Source organism: Mya arenaria, chromosome 3, assembly GCF_026914265.1.
Source record: "Mya arenaria isolate MELC-2E11 chromosome 3, ASM2691426v1".
Classification (NCBI taxonomy): Eukaryota; Metazoa; Mollusca; class Bivalvia; order Myida; family Myidae; genus Mya; species Mya arenaria.
This window is the reverse complement of record NC_069124.1, coordinates 11,097,473-11,119,168: the sequence shown is the minus strand read 5'-3', so window position 1 is coordinate 11,119,168 and position 21,696 is coordinate 11,097,473. Positions and strand designations below refer to the sequence as shown.

Here is a 21,696-nt window from a genome sequence, read left to right as displayed (position 1 = left end):
GATAGATTGACTGGCTGTACCCAAAGTCCCGAATTCAAGAAACGGTATCCTATTTATTTCCTAACTACGACTTTTGAGAGGGGGGCATTTAATTGAGGGCGAGACCTTATGATGATAAAGGTGTTGGCCTTTCACACAGGATATCCCCTCTTACCCAAACAGCGGTATGTTCTTGGCGCCAATCTCAATGGCAATACGCACTGAACCATATGAGTTCGTAAAACAGTAGCAGATTCAGGGAGAGAGGCCCAACAGACGCAAATTATTGTCAAATAAACTATTTAACTCAATATCGGAAAACAATTGAAGATAGGCTAGATATATGAGTATCATTTCAGGCATAAAATTAAACAGACATTTCCCAACCACCCTTACCACGTGTAAGCAATTATTTTTGGCCTCTGCGGTAAACTTGCGACCCTTCTTAGGCCAAAGCATACATCACCACGGTCTTTAATACATTGCCTTAAGTTGTGATAATGTTTTGTCCTTTTTTGTGTTCTACGCCAGTTGTAAAATATCTTTGACACGGCGGATTATTACTAGCTCCTAAACTATTATAGGACATTCAAAAACAAACGTTGCAGAGTGCCGTTCCTCTTCCGATGGGCAAGTCACAAACGGGTTCATACATTAATAGATTAAGCCATAAGGATGTTATATGCCGTTATATTAGTGCAACTCTTTTCTGGAAACCAACGTTTATCTTTAAGTATACAAACATAGTTGTGTGCTTAGTTTATTACAGGATTTCAGAATATTTATTAGACAGATTAAACACTACTGGAAATTGATAGATTTGTTTGAAGAATCAGTTCGGTTCTCATATAAGATGATATAACAGTTTAGAGTCGAAAACCAAACATGACTCTATTCGAAAACTTTTAAGAAAACAATTACATTAAAAGATACAAATACCAGTCATAAGACTGATAAAAGGCCTTCTTATAAAATATTTATTAGATTTTTTAGCTAAACATATTACGATTACAATTGATATCACACCGTAGACTTGTTCTGTTTTTGTTACTATTTCAAGAATGCGCTGGGTTATTCTACGAAATGTTTCAATTAAGATGGTATATGACATGATAAAGGTCAAGCGTGAACTTCAAATCGAAAATATATATGGGTCAGTTATACTTCGAAACAGCGAGGACATAAATGGGTCATTTGTAAGGAATAAAGACAAACTAGTCAAAATACCGCATAAGCAAATGGATAATAGTAAAGGGTAATAACTCAATTAAGAAAAAGCTCGAGCATTAGTCAAAGGTTGTTATGCCACCAGGAAGAAACATGGCAGTACCATTAAATGCAGTTTCAAATATTTTGGTTTTTCTGGTAAACAGAACACATTTTAACTAAACATATCATTTCTTCAGGCCAACAACTACGTCCCTGTCGGCAATTTGACCCACGCCATGCGGGCGTGAAGAATCGCTAATATATATATATAGTTTTGTGGTCATTGTAATTAGAGAGGGATTCATCACTATTGACTAGGTGGCAGCCGTGATAGCTTATGCCGGTCGCCATCATAGAACAATGCATTATTTTGCAGATGTTGATAAAGGCATAAGATGATTGTACTTAACTCGTTGTATCAAATAAATAACTGCATTTACTATATTAGTGTTTATGATTGAAGTACTGTGAGCAGAATGTTCAATACCACCTCTTTTGAAAACCTTTCTTTACAGTCTTTTTTGTTGTAAAGATTATACTTCGACCGACATGGAAAGCAAACAGAGTTTTAACAGCATTTTATTGCATTTCCTAAGTATCGTGTTTCTAACATATGTTTGATTTGGTAAATGACTTAAGACAACCTGTGTATGAAGTGTCAAGTTTAACATTTTATACAGGTTACAACAAAGGAAATGATATAACAAACAGATTACCAAAATATCAAACGTTTTATTGTGCGTATCACAAAAAAAAACATAGTACAGGACGAATATGCAACGAAATTTACACACTATTGTAACATAATAAATAAGTGACCTATGACCAATTGGACGACCAAACTTGAACAGTACATTATGACCATAAACAACGTCACCAAATTTCATAATTATAAGATATTTTTTACCTGTCTGATCTGATCTACATAAGAGAAAACTTATCGTTTAATGTAAACAGGGCATAACGTTACGACGACCAAACTTAAACAGGACAATATGACCATAATTAACGTCACCAAATTTCATCATAACCCAAAGCACAGGCAAAACGTTTGTCTTGTTGACAATTTTGTTAAACAAGTTTTTTTTACAAATTACAACAATCACAAACTGTTTTTGCTAACTCAGATACAAAAGAAAATGTACTGGTTCGATTATCTGCGATGCACGTAGTCTATAAAAAGGGGTCCTTGATGTTTGAATAATAGATTTAAAACAAAGAAAAATTTAGAAAATCTAACCCCAAAATTTGAAAAACAGCTTATTATCTCAAGGAGAGATACACAACGTCCCAACACAACTCACATTATACGTGGAACAAATTCAAATGAGAGAAAACATAAGAAAATCACCAAAGAAACATGTCTGTGAGTTCACTTAAAAATGATCAAGTGGATTACGAGAACAATATGTCATCTTCTGTAAAAAGAGACATCAGAGAATCTTGCTCTGTGGATTGTGTATCCGTTATGAAGATTTTCCCAAGGATACTCGCATTGTCAGTGCTCGGGGTGTTTGGTCTTGTTTGTGTCCCCCCAGAAGGCCTGAGAGACATTTGAGAGCCTTGGCCGGTGGAATGTGTATCCGTCACAAAAATATTTCCAAGGGTTATGTCTCGATCCAGTCGTGGTGTGTTCGGTTTTGTATTGTTTTCCCCACTGGGCCAAAGAGACACCTGAGAACCTTGTCTTGTAGAACGTGTTGCCGTTTCAGAAATATTCCCAATGGTACCCCTTCGATCAAATAGTGGGATGTTCGGCCTTATATTTTTCTCTCCGTTTGGCCAGAGAGATATCTGGGAGCCTTGTCCACTGGAACTTGAATCAGTTATAAAAATATTTCCAAGTGTACTTTCTCTTGCATGTTGATGTTTTTTGGGCCTTGTATTCTTCTCCTCATTTGGAAGAATAGATACCTTTGTATTTTGTCTTGAAAATCGTATGTTTGCAGCTTGCCCCGGTGCGATTACATCCGTGGGTGAGGTTTTCTTGCTCCTGTAAAATGTTTGATTTTTTTACCTGTTTGTTACGGCTTTAAAAAAGTTGTGCACGGTAAGGAATGAGTAAAATGTCTCGAACTCTTGTTTTTCGAGAAAAGTAAACAACAGTCTCTTGCACCAATCCATGCATTTTAGATGGTTTATGTACCAGTATACTAAGATACGAAGCAGTGACAAATTTGGGAATCAGAATTCATATTAAAAAATAATTTTGAAACTATTGGTCCTTATTCCTATATCGAACTCGTCATAACTTAATAGAAAAGTGAGGTTTTGGTAACTCGTTGAAGACAGCGAATACATTCTGTAGGAGCAAACCCTTGCACCTCATTGTAATGCCTGCATTGCCATATCGATCAGTAGTTATAGAAAAGACTGGACAATGATTGGGACATCCGGACATCAATTTTGGACAAAATCACCATGTAACACATGTTAATACTATGTCTGTTCTAAGGCGAACATCGCTTTGCAAATTCAACATTCATTTTGTTCACAATATTCCTTTTCTAATTACATTATATTGCACTTACTTTAAATAAACGCAACATACAACAGCAATAATGACCAACAAGATAAATGTCGGTACAATAATTGCAACCAGTAAAACTGTATTCCCAATACTGGGATCCTCTTGTACTGAAATATAAAATAATAATATATTTATGTTTTAAAATGAATGTTGAAACTCAAATATTTTAAGATTGCTTTAAATGGATAGGCTTATGCATTTTACCTACCCATTTCACAAATGTCATTTCCATTCACAGAAAACCCGTGATTGCAGATGCATCTATCCATACATGGAGGGGTTTGACAATGATCTGATTTGGAGCAATAGGCATTGCTGTCTAGGCAAATACTGTTTGGGAGGCAGCTGGTACCAACACGCCCATCTGAAAAGAATATATTCACGCTCATTCCTTATGTTATTGTTTACAAATGATGGTGTTGGTAATGGTTATAGTTGGTTATGTGATGATATAAGAGAAAACAACACATATACTTGCTGTGAAAAAGTAGACAGCATTCTAAAATGCTTGTAGTTAAAAAGAAATATTGGGGTATTGTTTGTTACAGTTACCACCTACATATAGATATTTCATGAGTGTCGATCTTTTACCTTATTTTTTCATTTTATTCCAGAAATAGTGAAAGATATAGAGGATATTTGTTTATTTCAGTGTAAGATGGTATTTTATTTCACGAGTGTCATAGAAAAAAATATTTTAATTTAGGTGGGGCATGAATTCAAAACCAAATTACTACGCCACTATTTAATGAATGAAAAATCAGAAAGTCAAATGTGTTAGCAAAACCAAGGCGGATACTCATTGGATTTCAAATATTTTTCTTAGTTAAAGACTGCATATGTTTGATGATACATGCATATTCAGTCATCTTCCTGTCAGAGACCAGTCTGTTTCGCTTGAAAACAGGTTTGTTTTCCAGGTAAAGAGTGAATGCCACGCTAGTTTGTTAACAAATTTTGAGGCCTGGGTGGGGTAAAAAATATCAGATTATCGGTAAATTGTTGTATGAATATTCCGGAAAGCTCGTTTTACGTAATACAATGGCCAACAGTTTGAACGATGATATAAAAGTATATTTATACGAACAGTTGTTTCGTCTGTAATGTGTTTGCTATGAAAGCAAATGTTCGAACTTTCAGCTTCAAGATCAAGAAAACTTTTAAAAAACGGGATAACCGGTAATAAATGGTAAGCTGTTAATTTCCAAATATATATTTATTTATATTTATAAAACATTCCTTTAAATTTTAAACATTTTTTTGCCAACATTTACTGGTTTGAAGTGCAGTGTTCTGTTTTGATCAAGGGGAAGTAACTTCAAAGGATTTTAAAAGTAGTTCTTGAAGTTGATATTATCACTCCTTATTTGCAAATTGATATTTTCACTGTTTTTATTTCACTGTTAAAATGCCATATTTCATCGAAAAGCATGAACGAAATCTTCGTATTTCTCTGAGAATCAAACGTTTAAACAATCCAATGATTTAAAAGTCGCATCAAATGCGAGGACATATCACTGCAAATAACAGTAAAGACGGCTCATTTTTCACGTGAACGTACACACCCTGGTTTTGCATGCTTTTGAGATAAACAGCCAAAATGCACAGTCTGCGGATTAGACAAAAGATACATTTATTACATAATGTCAATTAGATTTCAGATTTAACATTTGTCTCTAATTGTATAGATAGTGTATTATTCACTTACCGTGTATGCACACCCCATCGATTATAGATTTTCCCATCCCGCATTCACAAATTGAAGAAATAGAGCAAGTTGCATCCCACGTACAAGAACCGTTAGCAAAGCACTTTCCACCAACTTCACCATCTAAAATAGATGTATTGCAAAACGATAACCTTAATAACTTCTATTTGCATAACGACTATAAATGTTGTACTTGTTTTCTAATTAATTCGTAAAATATTTAATTGAAGTCTACATGTTTAACATATACGTATCAATTAGTATACAAAATCGGTAATAATTTGAAATCGTACATTTCAGTTCAGAACCATATTGGCCATTAAGCTCTTCAATACATATGGAAATCAATAAATGAACATGTCATTTACAACTACTTCCCAGTCCGTAAACTTGTGTTTGTTACTTAAATGTCATGTTTTATATATTATAGCAAATATTTTATGTTCATATTGTAAACGGGGCTTTATACATAAATTTGTTTATTTATCTATACACACCACAGATATTATGCCAAGACACCAGGCCATTGGACTCTTGACATGCAAAACAACCTATTTCACTATTTTGTTCATAGCATAAACTGTCATGTACACACAATCTGGTTTCGGTCTGCAATGTATAAAAAGGTATCTGCGTAAGCATATCATTATTACATCTGAACGAAATAAGTCAAAATAAATAAGACAACTGTACAATAGAAGAATAAGATATATTTTATAAAATTTGAATAAGTATGCGTAGAATATGAAAACCGGCCAATTATTACCAGAATATCACATTTTATTTCCCCGCCTAGGTTTAAACAATGAACGCAGTCAGAGTCATAAATGCTGATGACATCTCCTTCACTTGTATGGTACCCATTATTTGTTATAGATATAATGTATCCTTCCGCTACAATATCATTGAGCAATTCTCCCTCTGTCTGTCGTCTTCGACGCATTGAGCTTGATGGTAAAGAACACAGTACTTCAGTTGGTGAGAGTTTGTTTGCTGACACTGTTTGAGTAGTTCGATTGGTAACTGTTCCATCAATTGATACCTGCAGAAATCAACGTGTTATAATCTTAATATATTAACTTAAAAAAAGTATTGAGTAAAACACATTGCAATAGGTTGTAATATATGTTCTTTAGTGTGTACACTACTATACATTAGCTGCTTGGTATTATATGAACATTTTAAACACTGTATTTTTTATTTAAAGTATCGTTGAATAAAGAACGATTATTTTTGCTGGTGTAGTAAAATTGGTATTACTTTCACGCTAAAGCTTTTTCACACACTATTGTTGAGTAATGCAATCGCAGCAAATCCGATGTCCTCTAATTATACACTACTACTCAGTTACTTCATAGATTTGAATGTAATTATGCAAACTTAAGACTAGAAAAAATGACATTTCTAGCGCCTATACATTTCCTTAAAATCCAGCTCAAATACAATTTATTTAAGAAATAATAACAGTAGTATGTCATGATTCTCCTAAGACAATTCCCTCATAGGTCTATGTTAGCTATTTTTCATTTTGCCGGAAGTTGCCAAAATTATTCCAGTAAAAATACAGTTTTCTGTATAATATGGAAATTTATGTATGTTTTTTCGTTCTACTAGCAGATGTTGGACTAAATTACATTCGAGGTCTTATATATATCAATATATTGTATTGCTCAGACTTGAAGCAAATGACAACATAAATTTCTCAATCTTAAATATAGAGAGTTTATCCTGGATCACATCCGCGCACTTGGCACAGGACCAGTACCACGTATTATATATAAATAATTATAAAACGCAAAACGTTTAATTGCAGCGAATTACAGGTAGAGTAACTTTTAGTTTCAGGTGAAATTCCGTAACAGGTTTGAGTTATGTCCAAGGTAAAAGAGACAAGCCTCGATTTTTTTTCATAAACTCAAACTTACAAAGAAAAGTCAATAAGCGCTCAAATTTTATTTCTATTGTAATTTCGTCAGGTTGTTTCTTAATTTGACTAGCTTATAATTATCATTTGCCAAGTTGAAGGTTAGGAACAATTCCCATTCAGTATTCCTTAGCATTTTAGAATAATGTGTCATCGTCAACCCAAAACATAACCATTTTTAGTTTCGCTAGTCTCGTCATTATTAAAGTTGTTCATTATTGCATTTCAACCATCAATACATATCCAATTATACACACTCCTTGAAAATAAATAACAACCCTGAGGACAAAGTAAGGAAAACCTTTGTACATCTGCTACCCAGAATTTAATGCCATCTGTGGACGTAAAAGCTTAAAAATTATGTCTAAATATATTCATGTCTAACAATTAAGAATGATATCCAGTGCGCTTAAGTCGCAAGAACATGGTAAGGAAAGGGTCTCCGCAAGTAGATTATAATTTCAAACAGAGAAACAACACACCAAGAATAGTTATTCATAATTACCTCGATCTCTGTTAAAACGCAGGAACTATTTTCGGCTACATTCGATACAAAGACAGACGTTTGCTCACAAAGGCGATGGACTCGGTCGCACAATCCATTGTCTGGAATTCCCAACATCCTTGGAGCCTCTTGGAGATTAATTGAGCAGTCAGGGTCTGTAAACGTCTCGTTGCATTTACAGGTACCTGTAATATACTTTGAATTAACAGGTAAAGTGTAATAAATGCTGTTATTGTTTATCTATTCATCAACATTGAAACATTATTCGCAAAATTCAAGACACAAAATTTCAATTACTCACCTATACACAGACAACAACATAAGTATGCAAATCCTTTGTAATTCAAAGACTTTATGTTGAACAACCCAATATATATTCTACTTTTGCTTTTGTAAGATATTATTCAAGATACATCTAAGTTTAATTTAAACTCGATATCCTAATTAAAGGGAAGCGTACTTTAAAAGAGCTCATAAACGCAAAGATGTGTTATAAATATAATGAAAACACTAACGAGATTCGTTCAGAATCCATCAGGTTTCCTGTTACAATTAGGCAGAACCTTGATTAAGTTAAGAGTAAACTTTGATTTTCGAGCGTTAAGAGCACACATCTTTGCTGAAAGATCACGTTATGACAACGCAGGCTGCATCCAGTTGCGTACTGTACATCACCATTGATAGAAGCAGGCGGTTTTTACCTATATTACTTTGACCGTTCCGATTTTTATGGCTCTATGTTGTCTTCGCGTGCATGATTTTAATTTATCACCGCCATAATAGGAATAAAGCCACCATCAAGTGCATATATCAGTAATTACTAATGGTTATGTTTTATAATGCATTGAAAACTAGAGAGTAAAGCAAAAATTCGAACACGAACAGGACAACATGATTTACCGGTTTAAACATCATCAATGGATTCAATGTATTCGATAAGCCTTACAGTATGGAATAATACATCTTCTTACTTTTGATATCGATTTCTTACTAAGTTTACCTATCTATAAGTCAACCAAATGAATGATTGACGACAATTTCCTTTGATTCATATACATCAATAGTATAGATTTTACTTTAATGTTTCATCAACAAAGTGTGGATTCCTATGAATAGTTTCGTTAATTAATCAATTCTTTGGTTTTTAAAAGAACAAAAAAAGGTTTACCGTTAACACAAATCCCTCGACCAAGACATTGGTCTGGGCATACCAGTTCTTTGACTAATTGCAATGAGGAATTCGTAAACACGGGGTTAACTATGGTTTGCAGTACTTCATCTGTAAGATTTGCATACTCTGTTCCATTAACAACGAGTACAAAGTTGTCTGTTTCATCCATAGTTGGTGGAGTGTTTGCTTCAATCCAAGTCTCACATAGTGAAACAACGACATCGAGAGTAGCCATTGTAAATTCCGTTGTATTTGTTCCCTGAGATGAAAGTCGAAACAATACAAACATAATGAGATGTGGAAAAGTAACATAACCCTATTCTACCAACATATGAAATTACATGCATAATATTTGAACATTTCATCGTTTATATATTTAAACTGAAATTCATAATGCATAAACCGCATGGTGTTGTGACATCATCGTTTTTTGCGTTTTCGTTTTCGACGTTTATTCACATGAATTGCTTTAATACCTTAGTAATGATGTTTCAAAAATAAACAAACAGAATTTACTTTTTTTCTTTCATTTTATCATTTCTAAAACGTCTTACTTGTTACATTATGTATTACATCTAAAGCAAATATATTTTTAATACACTCCAGGGAACGATCATTCACAAACAAGTTTAAGGATAGCCTGGGAATTTAATAAAATGAACTAAAATTTAATTTTCATTTACCAATATGTCAGCAGCACAGTTGTTGATAGCGCTTGTGACATCAAAATCAGGAACCTGCTTGCAGATTTCAATAACTTGAATGTTGAAAGCTTCTTCGCAGAACGCACTGGCTTCCTCTTGGCTAAAGTCGACAATTTCCTTAAAAATAAGTTCACTAAATTAACCATAATTGTTATTCTGATTAAGTAAGAATAGGCACACTCCAATGAGGCACCCTTTTTACAACAAGCTTTTTACACTAAAACGGTTCAGAACCAGTAACGCACAAATGCATTCACGTGATGATAGACACAAAACGTTTACCAAGTTCATCAGAAATCAATCGAAAATTATGTTAATGTAACATTACTGGTATTGACGTATATAGTATGATCACACAGAAACAATTCCACTTAAAAGTAAAATTTAACCAATATAGGTACGTTTTTGGTTAAATTAACAAAACCTTATAAAATGTAAAGATACATAGTACAATTATTAAGGTTTCTAATGAGTCAATTTGAGGAAAACTAGAGGGAGAAATCCAAACCCACTATGAAGCAAGACGAACAAAAAGGCCAAAGGCGACGAGATACGCTAAACACAAGAAACGTTTACATATAATGAAAAAAAAATATTTGCAGCTTTGAAACAATAAGCAAGGACAGCGTACTTAGACGCGGCTGGCCGCGTCTATAGGGATACATGTTTGCAATTGTCAATGGGGAAGTGAATACGGATAAATTTTAGTTATGAAAAAAAGATTTGTTAATGATATCAACTCTTATTCAACTTTACTTAAATTTTGTCGTCAATAACCGTTATGCGTGTAAAACTTCCAAAAAGTCATATAAAACGAATAATCCTAATGTTTAGAAAATAAAAATAGTTATTCTCTCTGTTTTGGTATATTGACTGGTCACCGGTCATACTTTCTGTGAAAATGATTTATATACACGTTGTGGTAGTAAATAAGCATTTGAGACTTTACGGGCATATTGTGAATAATAGTTTAAATTATACATTTGATTACAAATTTAAGTGCCTTACCACTAATTCACACGATTTTACTAACAAATATAAGTCCCAATAACGAAATTAACACAATTTAAATATAACCGATATAAAATGAAAGTTCAAAGCGTAATTCACACGATTTTAAACAAACACTAACGAATAAAACGAATCGACCCGACACCAATAATTTTATCGTTGATAATGCAAGGTATCAGTCTAAATAATTTACTATATTTCCACGGTTGGAATTTCATTCACAAATGAATAATACTTTTCATTCATAGAAAGTTGGTTGTAGTAAATAGCACGTGGGTGTAAGGTCATTGAGTACATGCAAAAACACGAGTTAGCTCAAGATATTCACGACTAGATAAATACTACTCCATCTAACTTCTGTTAAACAAACACTCGGACTTTAGTGATCTACTTGTTTAAATGTTTGTTTTATCAAATTGTTTATAACAATATGTTTTATATAAGCATTCTACCTGAAATTGAAAAAGACACTAGTACTAGTTAACAATGATTTATCTTTATGTTCACATTTTATTTTTATGCTTCTCGCTAAAGTTTACCTATTTGCTCGTAAACTGTTTTTATGTTATAAGCATTATTGCCTGAATGCATTAAAAGTCGTTGTTAATTTTGTTGTTGTTGTAAATAATTTACGAATGCCGGAGAAGACCGAGTAACTACGATCTAAAAAGTTGATTAAACCGTCATTGTTCGGAATGTTAACAATTGTATATATTGTCACATATTGTCACATGACTTTATTGAACAAATTGGGTATCGTTTTTTTTTCACGCATTATATTCAATAAAACCCATTCAGCCGCGTCTTTGATGCCTAGCATCAACATTCTTTTTACATCTGGTGAACTATCAACCACGTACAATAATTATTAAAGTAGAGAAAATTGTCTTCAGAAAATTGTCCTGTCTTTTAAAATCAATATATGTAAAGAGGAACAATAATTATTAAAGTAGAGAAAACTGTCTTCAGAAAATTGTCCTGTCTTTTAAAATCAATATATGTAAAGAGGAATTACCTTATTATCATTCTCCTCAGATGCGTTAAAAGAGGTATTCGCGGACGTATGGACGTCTCCTTCGACTGTTAATTCTCCCCTTCTTCTTCGTGATACTATACCTTCACTGTGTGAACACCGATTAAACGCAGACACGCTGTTGTCAAATGCACATTTTTTCGCTTCGTCAGCATTACATGTAACGGATTCTAACAAGGTTCCATTCATTTGATTCTTACATTCACAAAACAGCTTTTCACCTGGCCATTGATATGTTATTAAATTCTGGTCTAGGAACAGATCTTCCGGGGTATTGGTTATTCTGCAAAGTTCAATTACACAATGCATGTGCATTTTAAATACGAAAACACTACGACAAAACACACATTACTGAGTATTATACAAACAAAACGTTGTGCAAAGTATAAAAATTGTGTAAATTCTTAAAATTAAGTTGCACTCTGATAGATTTAGTCCTTGTTATTTTTCCGGTCTATGCGTGGATTTAACCATATTGTTAAAATGAATCATTGGCATAACCCATATTGATATCTAGTGTCCAAGTGTGGTCAAATGATCGATTATAGCAAATACTATCAATACGAGCATATGAAGCCTTGCGAATGTAATTATAGAACTGATTGGTGTTAAGGATTTACTTATTATGATGATGTATTGTGTGACAATCAATAGCCTATTATATTTCTTGCACTGTATGTAATAAAAACTTTTTATATGTTGGTGTTCTTAATAAATGTTCGTCTAATATGTGTCCTTAACTTTATTTTTAAAATATGTTATTTAGCCTATTGAATGCTCATGTGTGATATAGTATTACTTGCAATAGATAGGAGATCATGGTTAGACCAACGATTTTAACAGCAGAATTATCTAGTTTGTGTAGACCTTAATTGTTGTGATATTGTACGACATTTTATCAGAATAATCTTTTCTTTACAGAACTCAATTATTACGTTTTGAAGTATCTTCGTATCGCATTTTTCAGGCTGGCATATGAATTAATATGTTTATGACATGTTAACAACATGGACATGCTCGTACATGTTTTACAATATCACTACCTGGAATAGGAGGCAGCAGTGCGTTATTTAAACTTACCGCCAAGAAGCTCCATGATCCAAAGGGTTATTGTTCAATAAGTCATTGTTCCAATTATTGTCCAATGAGCCACACATGCCGGTTGTTTGATTAAAATCAAGCCTGGAAGGGATAATTCGTATGTTCATCCATGGTGGATGCCAAAGGGAGATGATGACTTCCGTACCAGAAGGGAAAAACACCTGCAAAGAGTAATATTGGGGTGAAAAGTTGTGTTAATTTACAGAATAGTATCCTCATATGGTTACACTATGTATATCAAGAAACAACGTTTATGTAACGAGAGATCTCATAATCATTGCATTTTCAGAAACATCTTAAATACAAACGTAACTTCTATTAAGAACAAAAGAACCAAATTTCACTGCGAATATTGTTGAATAAATACCTGCCCTTTAACACGAAATGCAAATCTTTACCACGTGTATACATATAGAGAACATAATAAGAAAAATGTCATACATTAAGAAAAAAGAAACTACGAACAAAAATATCAAAAACAGTTCCCGACACTAAATATACAATAAAAGAAAAGCGGCATTTACCGTTTATACAATAAACGGACACGAAACAAAACTGATATCAGCGTGTTTAATGTAGTGCGCTTTAGGCCTTCCATAGTACAAAAGGCTGTGGGGAAGCCAAACAATTTCAAAATGTCCTGTTTTATGTAGTGTTGATAAACAACTATGTTTCTAGAGTAAAACATAAATTCATTTTTAGGTGTTACAATAAGTTGAGCGTTTTTGACGAAAGAAGTTAATACCAGGTTTTGGTTCATGAACTAACGCGTTGCGATATTAGTTTTGGAGATCTATTAAGTAATCGTTCTTAAACAAATGTATACATGTACTTACGTACTTGAACTATATTAAAGTTCCTGTTTGATAACAGGATAACTATTTCTATTGAACTGGCATTTGTAATATTTTTGTCATCAAAGAATTCGTTCCTTAAATAGCATTTTATAAGTATGAATGTGTTTTGTTTTATTTTAGAAAAGTCCCATGGTAACAGTTCAGCTGTAGTAATCAAAAGATTCTGAAAAGTCCTGTACGGCATTATCAATTGATTCAGTGCTCAGTTGTGCCGATAATTGTTGCAATACGCATTCTAAACCTTTCATCTCTAAAGGTTGCCTTGTAATAAAGCCATTTTTATTGTTGAAAGCAGTTTTTAATCTCTATTTGGAGGCATTTCAGTGATATGTTCACAGACATTCTTGCTTTTTTATACATAAGAAAAGGAATGACAGGCATGGTCAGAGCATACGTTCATCTCGTTTATATTAAACTATTCTTGAAACAGATTCATTCATGTTTCAACTAAAACAACTCACATATAAAGCAGTTTTACGTATTCCATATTCAGACATAAAACTGATATCAAAACCTCATTGTCATATACATTCATAAGAAGTAGAGAAAAACCGAAGGAATGCTCTAAGTAAATACCGATATGCAACAAAGCTCACGCTGTATTTGGACGAACATAAGTGAAGTTAAGGAAGTACGATTTTAAACATGTTCCTCATAATAAAAGCACATGAAATCATATTCTACTAATACATTGAAATACATTTTTTAAAGCAACATGCAATTGAATTTATAAATGGTCGACTTCTGAGGAAAGCACCTTAGTGTATGTTAAACTCATTGAATGCCAAGCGTCTGGCATATTAATAAGTACTCTTTTATTATACTAAATATCGAGTTTACAATTATCAACGACAAAATACCTAATATCATATTTACTTTTTTATTTATTCGAGTAAGTTATACATTTTCTTAAAAGTCGTGAAATTTACTTTAAACATATATTTGGACAGATATTTTGAAATGCTACTGCTCTGTAGAAACAATATACTTTATAGCTGGGAGCTTTGGTAATAAACATATGAATACAAATCAAACTAAACAACAATATAGATGTGTAAAACGTTTCTGCCTTTAACATGTAACGAAACTTATTTTAACTGGATTTCATTTCATGGTGTACAATCACTGTACATACAGTATGCTTATTTCTTAACCTTCCCTTATTCAATTGATATTTTCCTACCCTGTAAGTGCTTCCACTCTTCTTCACCTTGTCTCTAAGTAGGCCATCGTTACATTGTTTAAATTTTATGTCGAATCGACTTCGCCGTGTGCAAGCATCAATCACAAAAACATCTCTTCCCAAGTTAACAGCAATGCCACAGTTGCACGCTGGGCGAATACCACATCTGTCAGTTTTAATCTGTACCTTGAAAAAATAAAAGCAGCATAAATTATCAAATGATGCAAACTGTTTATTTTTCATTTATATGAATATTGAAATCCGACTAACTGGTGTACCATTTTCATATAAAAACTAATTATCGTGTATGTTGTTTTATAAAGTTAAACAAAACAATTTCATAAGCGCTGATATACAATATTTTATTTAAGATTCATCAATCAAATATTGGTTTCAAGTTTAATTAAAAATTGATGAAATGAAAAAAACAACAACAGAGAATGACGTCACGTATTTAACGGATATGAATGAATCAACAGAAAAATAAAGGAATTTTAGAATTTATCCTGGTAAGAAATAAAAATCATGAAAAAATGACTCATATTGAATATGAAGAGCAATCTAAATATTTATCAACGACAAGGCCATAGTTAATATATATCTTAATATTATTGAAGTGTCGAATTATTGGTCTTTGTGTGTTAATCTTTTTGTCATGTATATCCAGACGATATCTATCGAATTAGGTTTTGTTAATTGTGACACACTGTGTATTCTATATTTAATTAAAATAGATGCTTACCTGCGCATTATCTCTGTTGTTTTTGTAAAAGATATATGTCCCAGGCACATGGTTATCGTACGTTCTGTAAAATAAATTTCGTGCATTATTTCTTTGTCAGTCATCTTAAGTAAAATAACTACTCTTATTCTGAGTTCACAGGACAATGTTACATTTTGCAAGAGTACATCGATTAAAATCAATAAGTTAAACTGTCTAAAAGCCACAACGACGAAATTACTATGAAACTTTATCCTGTTGTAGAACTTAATTAATTGTAATCTTGATATAATGACCTGCTTAAGATCTCGTGCATTGTTTATTTCACTCGATTTTCATACGTACAAACTATTCTCCGTTTGAACGAAACGTAAATTAGCAATGGTATCTTACCTTCCGTCGAACGTTCTGAAGTGTGGGTCGTTGTATGAGTAACAGTATTTCCCTCGCATTGTTTCAAGATTTTGTTTCACCGTGACCTGTTTTCGAACAAAGAATCACGAATTAACAGAAACGATATTATAAATTAAATGGATATGATAAATTAAAGATATGTATGTCAAACACACTTGTAATTTTAAGCTATAAAAAGCAAGAACTAGTGAACACGTGTATGTTATCAACGTTGTTCAGCGAAAAGGAATTTGAAAGGTGCCCATAAAATTGGGAAGCTTGTTTTAACGTAAGTGCAAGACTGTGAAATATATGCACCCAAGTGTCACACTGATGATAAAATGCAATTGATAAAATATAACGAATGTATCTTAGACCAAATACTGTTAATTTCAATTAAAATACACAACCTCAAAGAAAATACTATGCTTTAAAACCTGTAAAGAGCATTCTCATCATTTTTATCATCATCAAAAAGGCTGATTGGCCCTTTTCGAAATAGAAACAATCACGTACAATCATTTTCTCTTTTTTTCAAACATCGTTTATGATCTTTCTATTCCAAATTATGAAGACTTTGATATATAGAAAAGTCATCATAATAGTCACATAATATTAATGTATCCTATGCTTTTGATGATATATTGTTATTTTGTTCCACTATGCTTATCAATGTTAAAACTTAAAAAAGACTCTTCTCTGCATTTGATTATCTTATTAAGGTATAACAAATATTTATTTTGATTATATCATTAGGATTAAAAGTTTGAGGCAAAAATGCGATATATATCTTACCTTTATAAGCGGCAGGTTGAGTTCGCTAAGATATGGATCATATTTCATAGTAAATACTTGAAAGTAAATGAAAAACATCTGGTTCCAGTTCAGTGTTGAATCGCCTGTTATCAGCTTTAGTTCTATATTTTTAATTGTCCCGTTTTGATAGTCTTCTAACGTAAATTTCGTTCCACAACTTTTAGGTATTCCTTGTTTCTGTGCAAATACCATATTACTGACTTTGCATTGGCCATTATTGTTATCGAGTTTTTTCATATTAAGATGTGCTTCCTGTCCATTCGAACCAGGTTTACCTCCAAAAGGCACCATAAGCCTAAAGGACAAATAAACTGGATCCTCTTCTTTCTTTGCTGGGTCATAATCAATTGTGATGCTGGTCGTGTTTAAAATCTACAAAAAAAGTCAAATGTACTTGCCTTGTGAGTTTAACGATGGAATTCGGGCGTGTTTTTTACCAGCCCTCAGCTTTGTTGACAATCGAGTTCAAATGTAGAAGTATAAACTGATAGAAAGCCTCACGTACACAGTAACGCTCATCATAAAACTTAACTCCTATTGTAAATAGATCAAGTTCTTACTTCTATCCCGAAAAACCGCTCTTCGCTTAGACGTGTATCACTGTCTATAGAATGAACAGCTTGACGTGCATTTACTGAGCACGTGATCTATAAGAAAGTCAAAATATAATGATTAAATCAGATATTCAATATTCAATATTCAACTTATTGAATGTTATTGTCATATAAACGAAAGTGCCCTGGTAACATTTCAATTTCAGATTTCCATCTACATGAATTCCCATTTTAGCGATCTCAAGGTTTCGAATTCACAAAACCATACTATAAGGATTTAATCAATGGAATTGAAATTCATCACGGATATTTTGTTCATTTAACATTGACTGTAAATTTGTTATTAATACCAAACAGTCCGATTAGCTACATCGTTTGTAAATCCATTAAAAACCAAGATTTAATACAAACCCAGTGTTAGTATAATGTTTATTTTTACAATCCTTCATGTTTAATTGTCATCTATCATAGAATTAAATAAGATAAATTATTGATATGTAAACCTTAATATTAAGTGTAATGTTCAGTTGTTTGAGTTGTTGATGATTTAATCTTGTTTCAGATCGAAACTGGTCTTGTGTTGTGTAGTTAGCTGGCTCTGGTTGGTAAAGCTGAGTCAACGTAATGCTGTTGCTTGTTTCCAACCATATAACCTTGTAATAATAGTCCGTATTATTTAAAGGCTCAAAGTCACAGTAGAAATACAAGGCATTATTTTCGTCTTTGATATACTCTGTATCAGCGCTTATAACTGGATGGATGCCTGATACATTCAGCTTTGTCCCGTCGTCTGTTAAAATAAAGTTTCAAGTTTTACTTTGCTTAAATATGATGAATATCTCCGATTTTGAGGGGAAAAAAGAAACATACAGTGATAAAAGTATTTATGTTTAAAACCTATAAGACCGGTCATTCAGGCATAGTTTTTTTAAACAAAGTTTAGAACATATGGTGTCTAGAATGGTAATGAGTGTTTCTGTTTTCGAACACAACACAATTGCATTGTGCATTGCAAAGTTTGAATAAATCTTGCATTTTGAGTGTGATTCAAGAAGATTGGAAATAAAGTATTGCAATGATAATAATAATCGCTGTTTGAAATGCTTAACTTAGTGTCCTCAGTGTTTACTAGATTCAAGACGGACCACAATTGCATCTAATAGTTTCTAACATTTTGAAAAAATTGAAAATTCATGCAGTTGTTAAATACAGTTTGATCCAAATTAATGCAAAGCAAAACACTTGATACACCATTACGGTATTAATGTTTACATACCTTGAGGAATTTTGCCTGATGTCGACTCTGAAAGATAAAACTCGTTTTGAACACGGATTTATGAAACGCCACGGTGTAACGAGTTAGGGTTTCAAAATCATACCATCAACAGTATATGTATTAACATAAGTGAAACAATATAAAGATTATAACCCGTGTTTATAGTTACGGCCACCATTACTTTGAGTATACCAACTCTAACAAGAATTGTAGATATAATTCAAATCCACTTTCTATTTTGTTTACAACTTTCATCGTTATTCACTGCCTTAAGTCCCATTATTGAGCTTAAAGCCTCCTCCAACGTTCGAAACGTTCAAAACAGTGACATTATTCTTTCCCACACCAAATGCCTTTTCAACGTACCAAGGATCGACAATTAATGCTTCCTTTTTATCCGGAAATGATGTTAACTAACGTTAAAACTTGTTAAAATGTTCATAATAATAGTTTACCTGTAAATCTATGTTAATAGCACTTACCAATGCAGTAAGCCTCCGGGCATGAAAACATCGATGTCAAGTAGAACACATATCTTCCATTTCCACATATCTTAGCTGTGATATTTCTTTGTTCCACACAGGCGAGTGTTCCGTCAGAAGAACAAAGCGGTACAGCAGCACTCCCCGAAACAGGAAGGGGTCATGTAAAAGAAATGGCCAAGTTATATGAATCAAGTGCTTCAAAACATACACTATGTACAGATGAAAACAAATCATAAATCGAAAAAAAATCTGGAATTTCTTCTTTTGTATGTTACTGACTCGAATGTGACCCGACTTTGTATAACCAGAACAACACAGTACAGAGTATGAGTTAGCATTAAAAAAGAACGTTGGTTTTTTTATCACACTTTAATAATGAGTAATTCAAAAAACATTATCTGGTCAAAGACTTCATCGCTGATCAACCCTGTGCTGTTAGATTTACTGAAATACCTTAGAGAACTAAATGAAACGACACCCTTGTGGACTTAATGCATCAATGATGGATCTTAGATACAACTACAGAATCAAACCAGGTTAAAAATATAGAAAGGATCATAAACTAACTAGTTACATTACATTGTATGTTAAATATGCATAACATATATACTAGTAAGTCAGATATTGTCGGTGATAAAGAGAAGTAACTGTATTTGTATACCTGTTCTATACCACGAATATGTAGTTCCACAGCTTTCCGCTGATCCAGAGATTCGGTAATCGTACACGGAGTACCATCCTTCAGATAGGTAATAGTCGCAGACAGCTGAATCGCCTGTGTTTAAAGTCATTCCGCTAAAGCGCTTCTCAATGTTAGGCAACAGGTTTGCATTTGTACATGGATCATCTGTAATACATGTGTACAAACTATTGTTTGTTGTTAATGCATCGTAATTTTGAAAAATATTGACTTTGCAGGCTTCAATGGAAGAGTCTTTGGTGTTTACGAGGACATATACTCATAATAATTACAAATTAACCCATCCACTGTCCTATAAATTGGGAGGTGCCATTCTGATGCCACTGAGTTGCCGAATGAATCTCAGTAGGTATATATAATCAATTCTACACTGGTGACTTATTTGCTACCATATACAGCACAATACGGAAATATATTAGCCTAACCATAATTGGTTTCAGTTGGTTCCGGTCCAGCCGGAAGGACATGCACGTGTATTCATTGGAGATTTCCGATCACGTGCCCCTGTTTTGGCAAGGACTGCCTTCGCAAGCTATAATGCACGATTCGTGAGCATTGTTTTATCATCAACATTGGTCGATTGAAATTAAATGGACTAGCAAAGAAGCGAAAAGTTAAATGTTGGTTCTGTTCAAAGCCAAACGAGCCAGTGCCTATGGGATACTATACACAGATAAACATTACAACGGAAACTGGTTTTCATACTATGGAAGTATTTTTTTATTCAGGGTGGTATCTTTTCAGATTGTGTTCAAAAACTATAAAGGCAATTACCGCCACATATCTTTAGAACAACGTTTTAGACTGCTTGGAATGATTAATGATTTTATTCCGTTTTACGACTAATTGTTATGAGTTGTAGTCAATTAATGTTTTTATGCTTCTTTGCATGTATATATGTATTTTTTTCAGACTTGTTTTAATGCATTCTTAAACAAAAATATCTCGTTTTTGTATTACAGTTTCCAAACAACATGTTCTGGATCATTCAAACATTTATATTATAGCTGTTGTAATTCCATATTATGAAATAAACCTGGTGGTTTATTCAAGCCGTGGATAAAATGGCAATACTTTAAAGAGTACTTGCCGTCTGGTTTTTAAGGATGAATTCTTTATGATAAAAAATAAAGTTAAATATGGCCTCCTTACATAACCAAGCTTTCAATTCTTTGATTTATTTTTAAACAATGCAGATTCCTGCTATTTTAAGAACCATTTATTTCATTTGTTTTGCTCGCTCGGAAGGTTTCGGCATGTGACGTCACATTTTTTCAAAAATTTACTTATGTTAATCACATATATAGGAGAAGATTTTAGCAAATATATATTGTAAAATAATATTTAATATTGGTTTCTTTGTTTGTTCCTTAATTCAGTAGAATGATGCTATCCATTATGAAACGCTATGATCACACGGTTGTAATACTTATATGAAAACTTATAGAAATAAGCTCAGTAGCCAAACATTTAACCATAAACCCCGTTTAATGGCACAGAGTAAAAGCCAAAGACATAGAAGACAAGAACAAAAAATCACAAACAAGAGACATGGAACAACATTTAAATTTGTATTTGCTAAGCCAGACTGTGTGGGATTCTTATAGTTTGGTAAATTTGCAAAAGGTACTCTGAATTGTATTCCTTCGTCTGCAGATAGAATCGTGATCCTTAATCAAAGAAGTACTTGTGGTTTACGTATTAGTTCATTATTAATTGTTTGATTATTAAGTTTTCTGAAGTTAGTGCATACTTTGGTAAGATATACCATTTACGATTTTACTTTATTCGGGGGAATTGGTATAAGAGTGATGTTGTACACACAAACTATTTTAA

The 21,696-nt window shown here is 32.9% G+C and overlaps 1 protein-coding gene across 1 annotated transcript; it reads right to left on the bottom strand.

Moving 5' to 3' along the window:
- Positions 1-1,963: 1,963 nt before the first annotated feature.
- Positions 1,964-19,311, bottom strand: LOC128228929 (uncharacterized). The gene is made up of 19 exons (XM_052940490.1): positions 19,158-19,311; positions 18,676-18,702; positions 17,903-18,189; positions 17,406-17,492; positions 16,825-17,217; positions 16,030-16,115; positions 15,658-15,721; positions 14,916-15,101; positions 12,855-13,036; positions 11,757-12,057; positions 9,710-9,847; positions 9,024-9,285; positions 7,856-8,040; positions 6,193-6,468; positions 5,924-6,035; positions 5,427-5,549; positions 3,927-4,082; positions 3,720-3,825; positions 1,964-3,181 (listed from the first exon to the last, which is right to left on the bottom strand). Exons 1-19 carry the CDS (start codon positions 19,186-19,188, stop codon positions 2,584-2,586), a joined length of 3,600 nt encoding a protein of 1,199 aa, XP_052796450.1. The 5' UTR covers positions 19,189-19,311; the 3' UTR covers positions 1,964-2,583.
- Between the last annotated feature and the right edge of the window lie 2,385 nt (positions 19,312-21,696).

What these genes read in the sequence shown, in the direction of transcription:
- LOC128228929 (XM_052940490.1), bottom strand. Translation starts at nt 19,188, where the DNA reads ATGTTTTCATGCCCGGAGGCTTACTGCATTG. An exon ending in GATCATGGAGCTTCTTGGCG is followed by an intron (nt 12,058 to 12,854) that starts GTAAGTTTAAAT and finishes TGAACTTTGCAG; the next exon opens with AATAACCAATACCCCGGAAG. An exon ending in GTATGTTGCGTTTATTTAAA is followed by an intron (nt 3,182 to 3,719) that starts GTAAGTGCAATA and finishes AACATTTTACAG; the next exon opens with GAGCAAGAAAACCTCACCCA.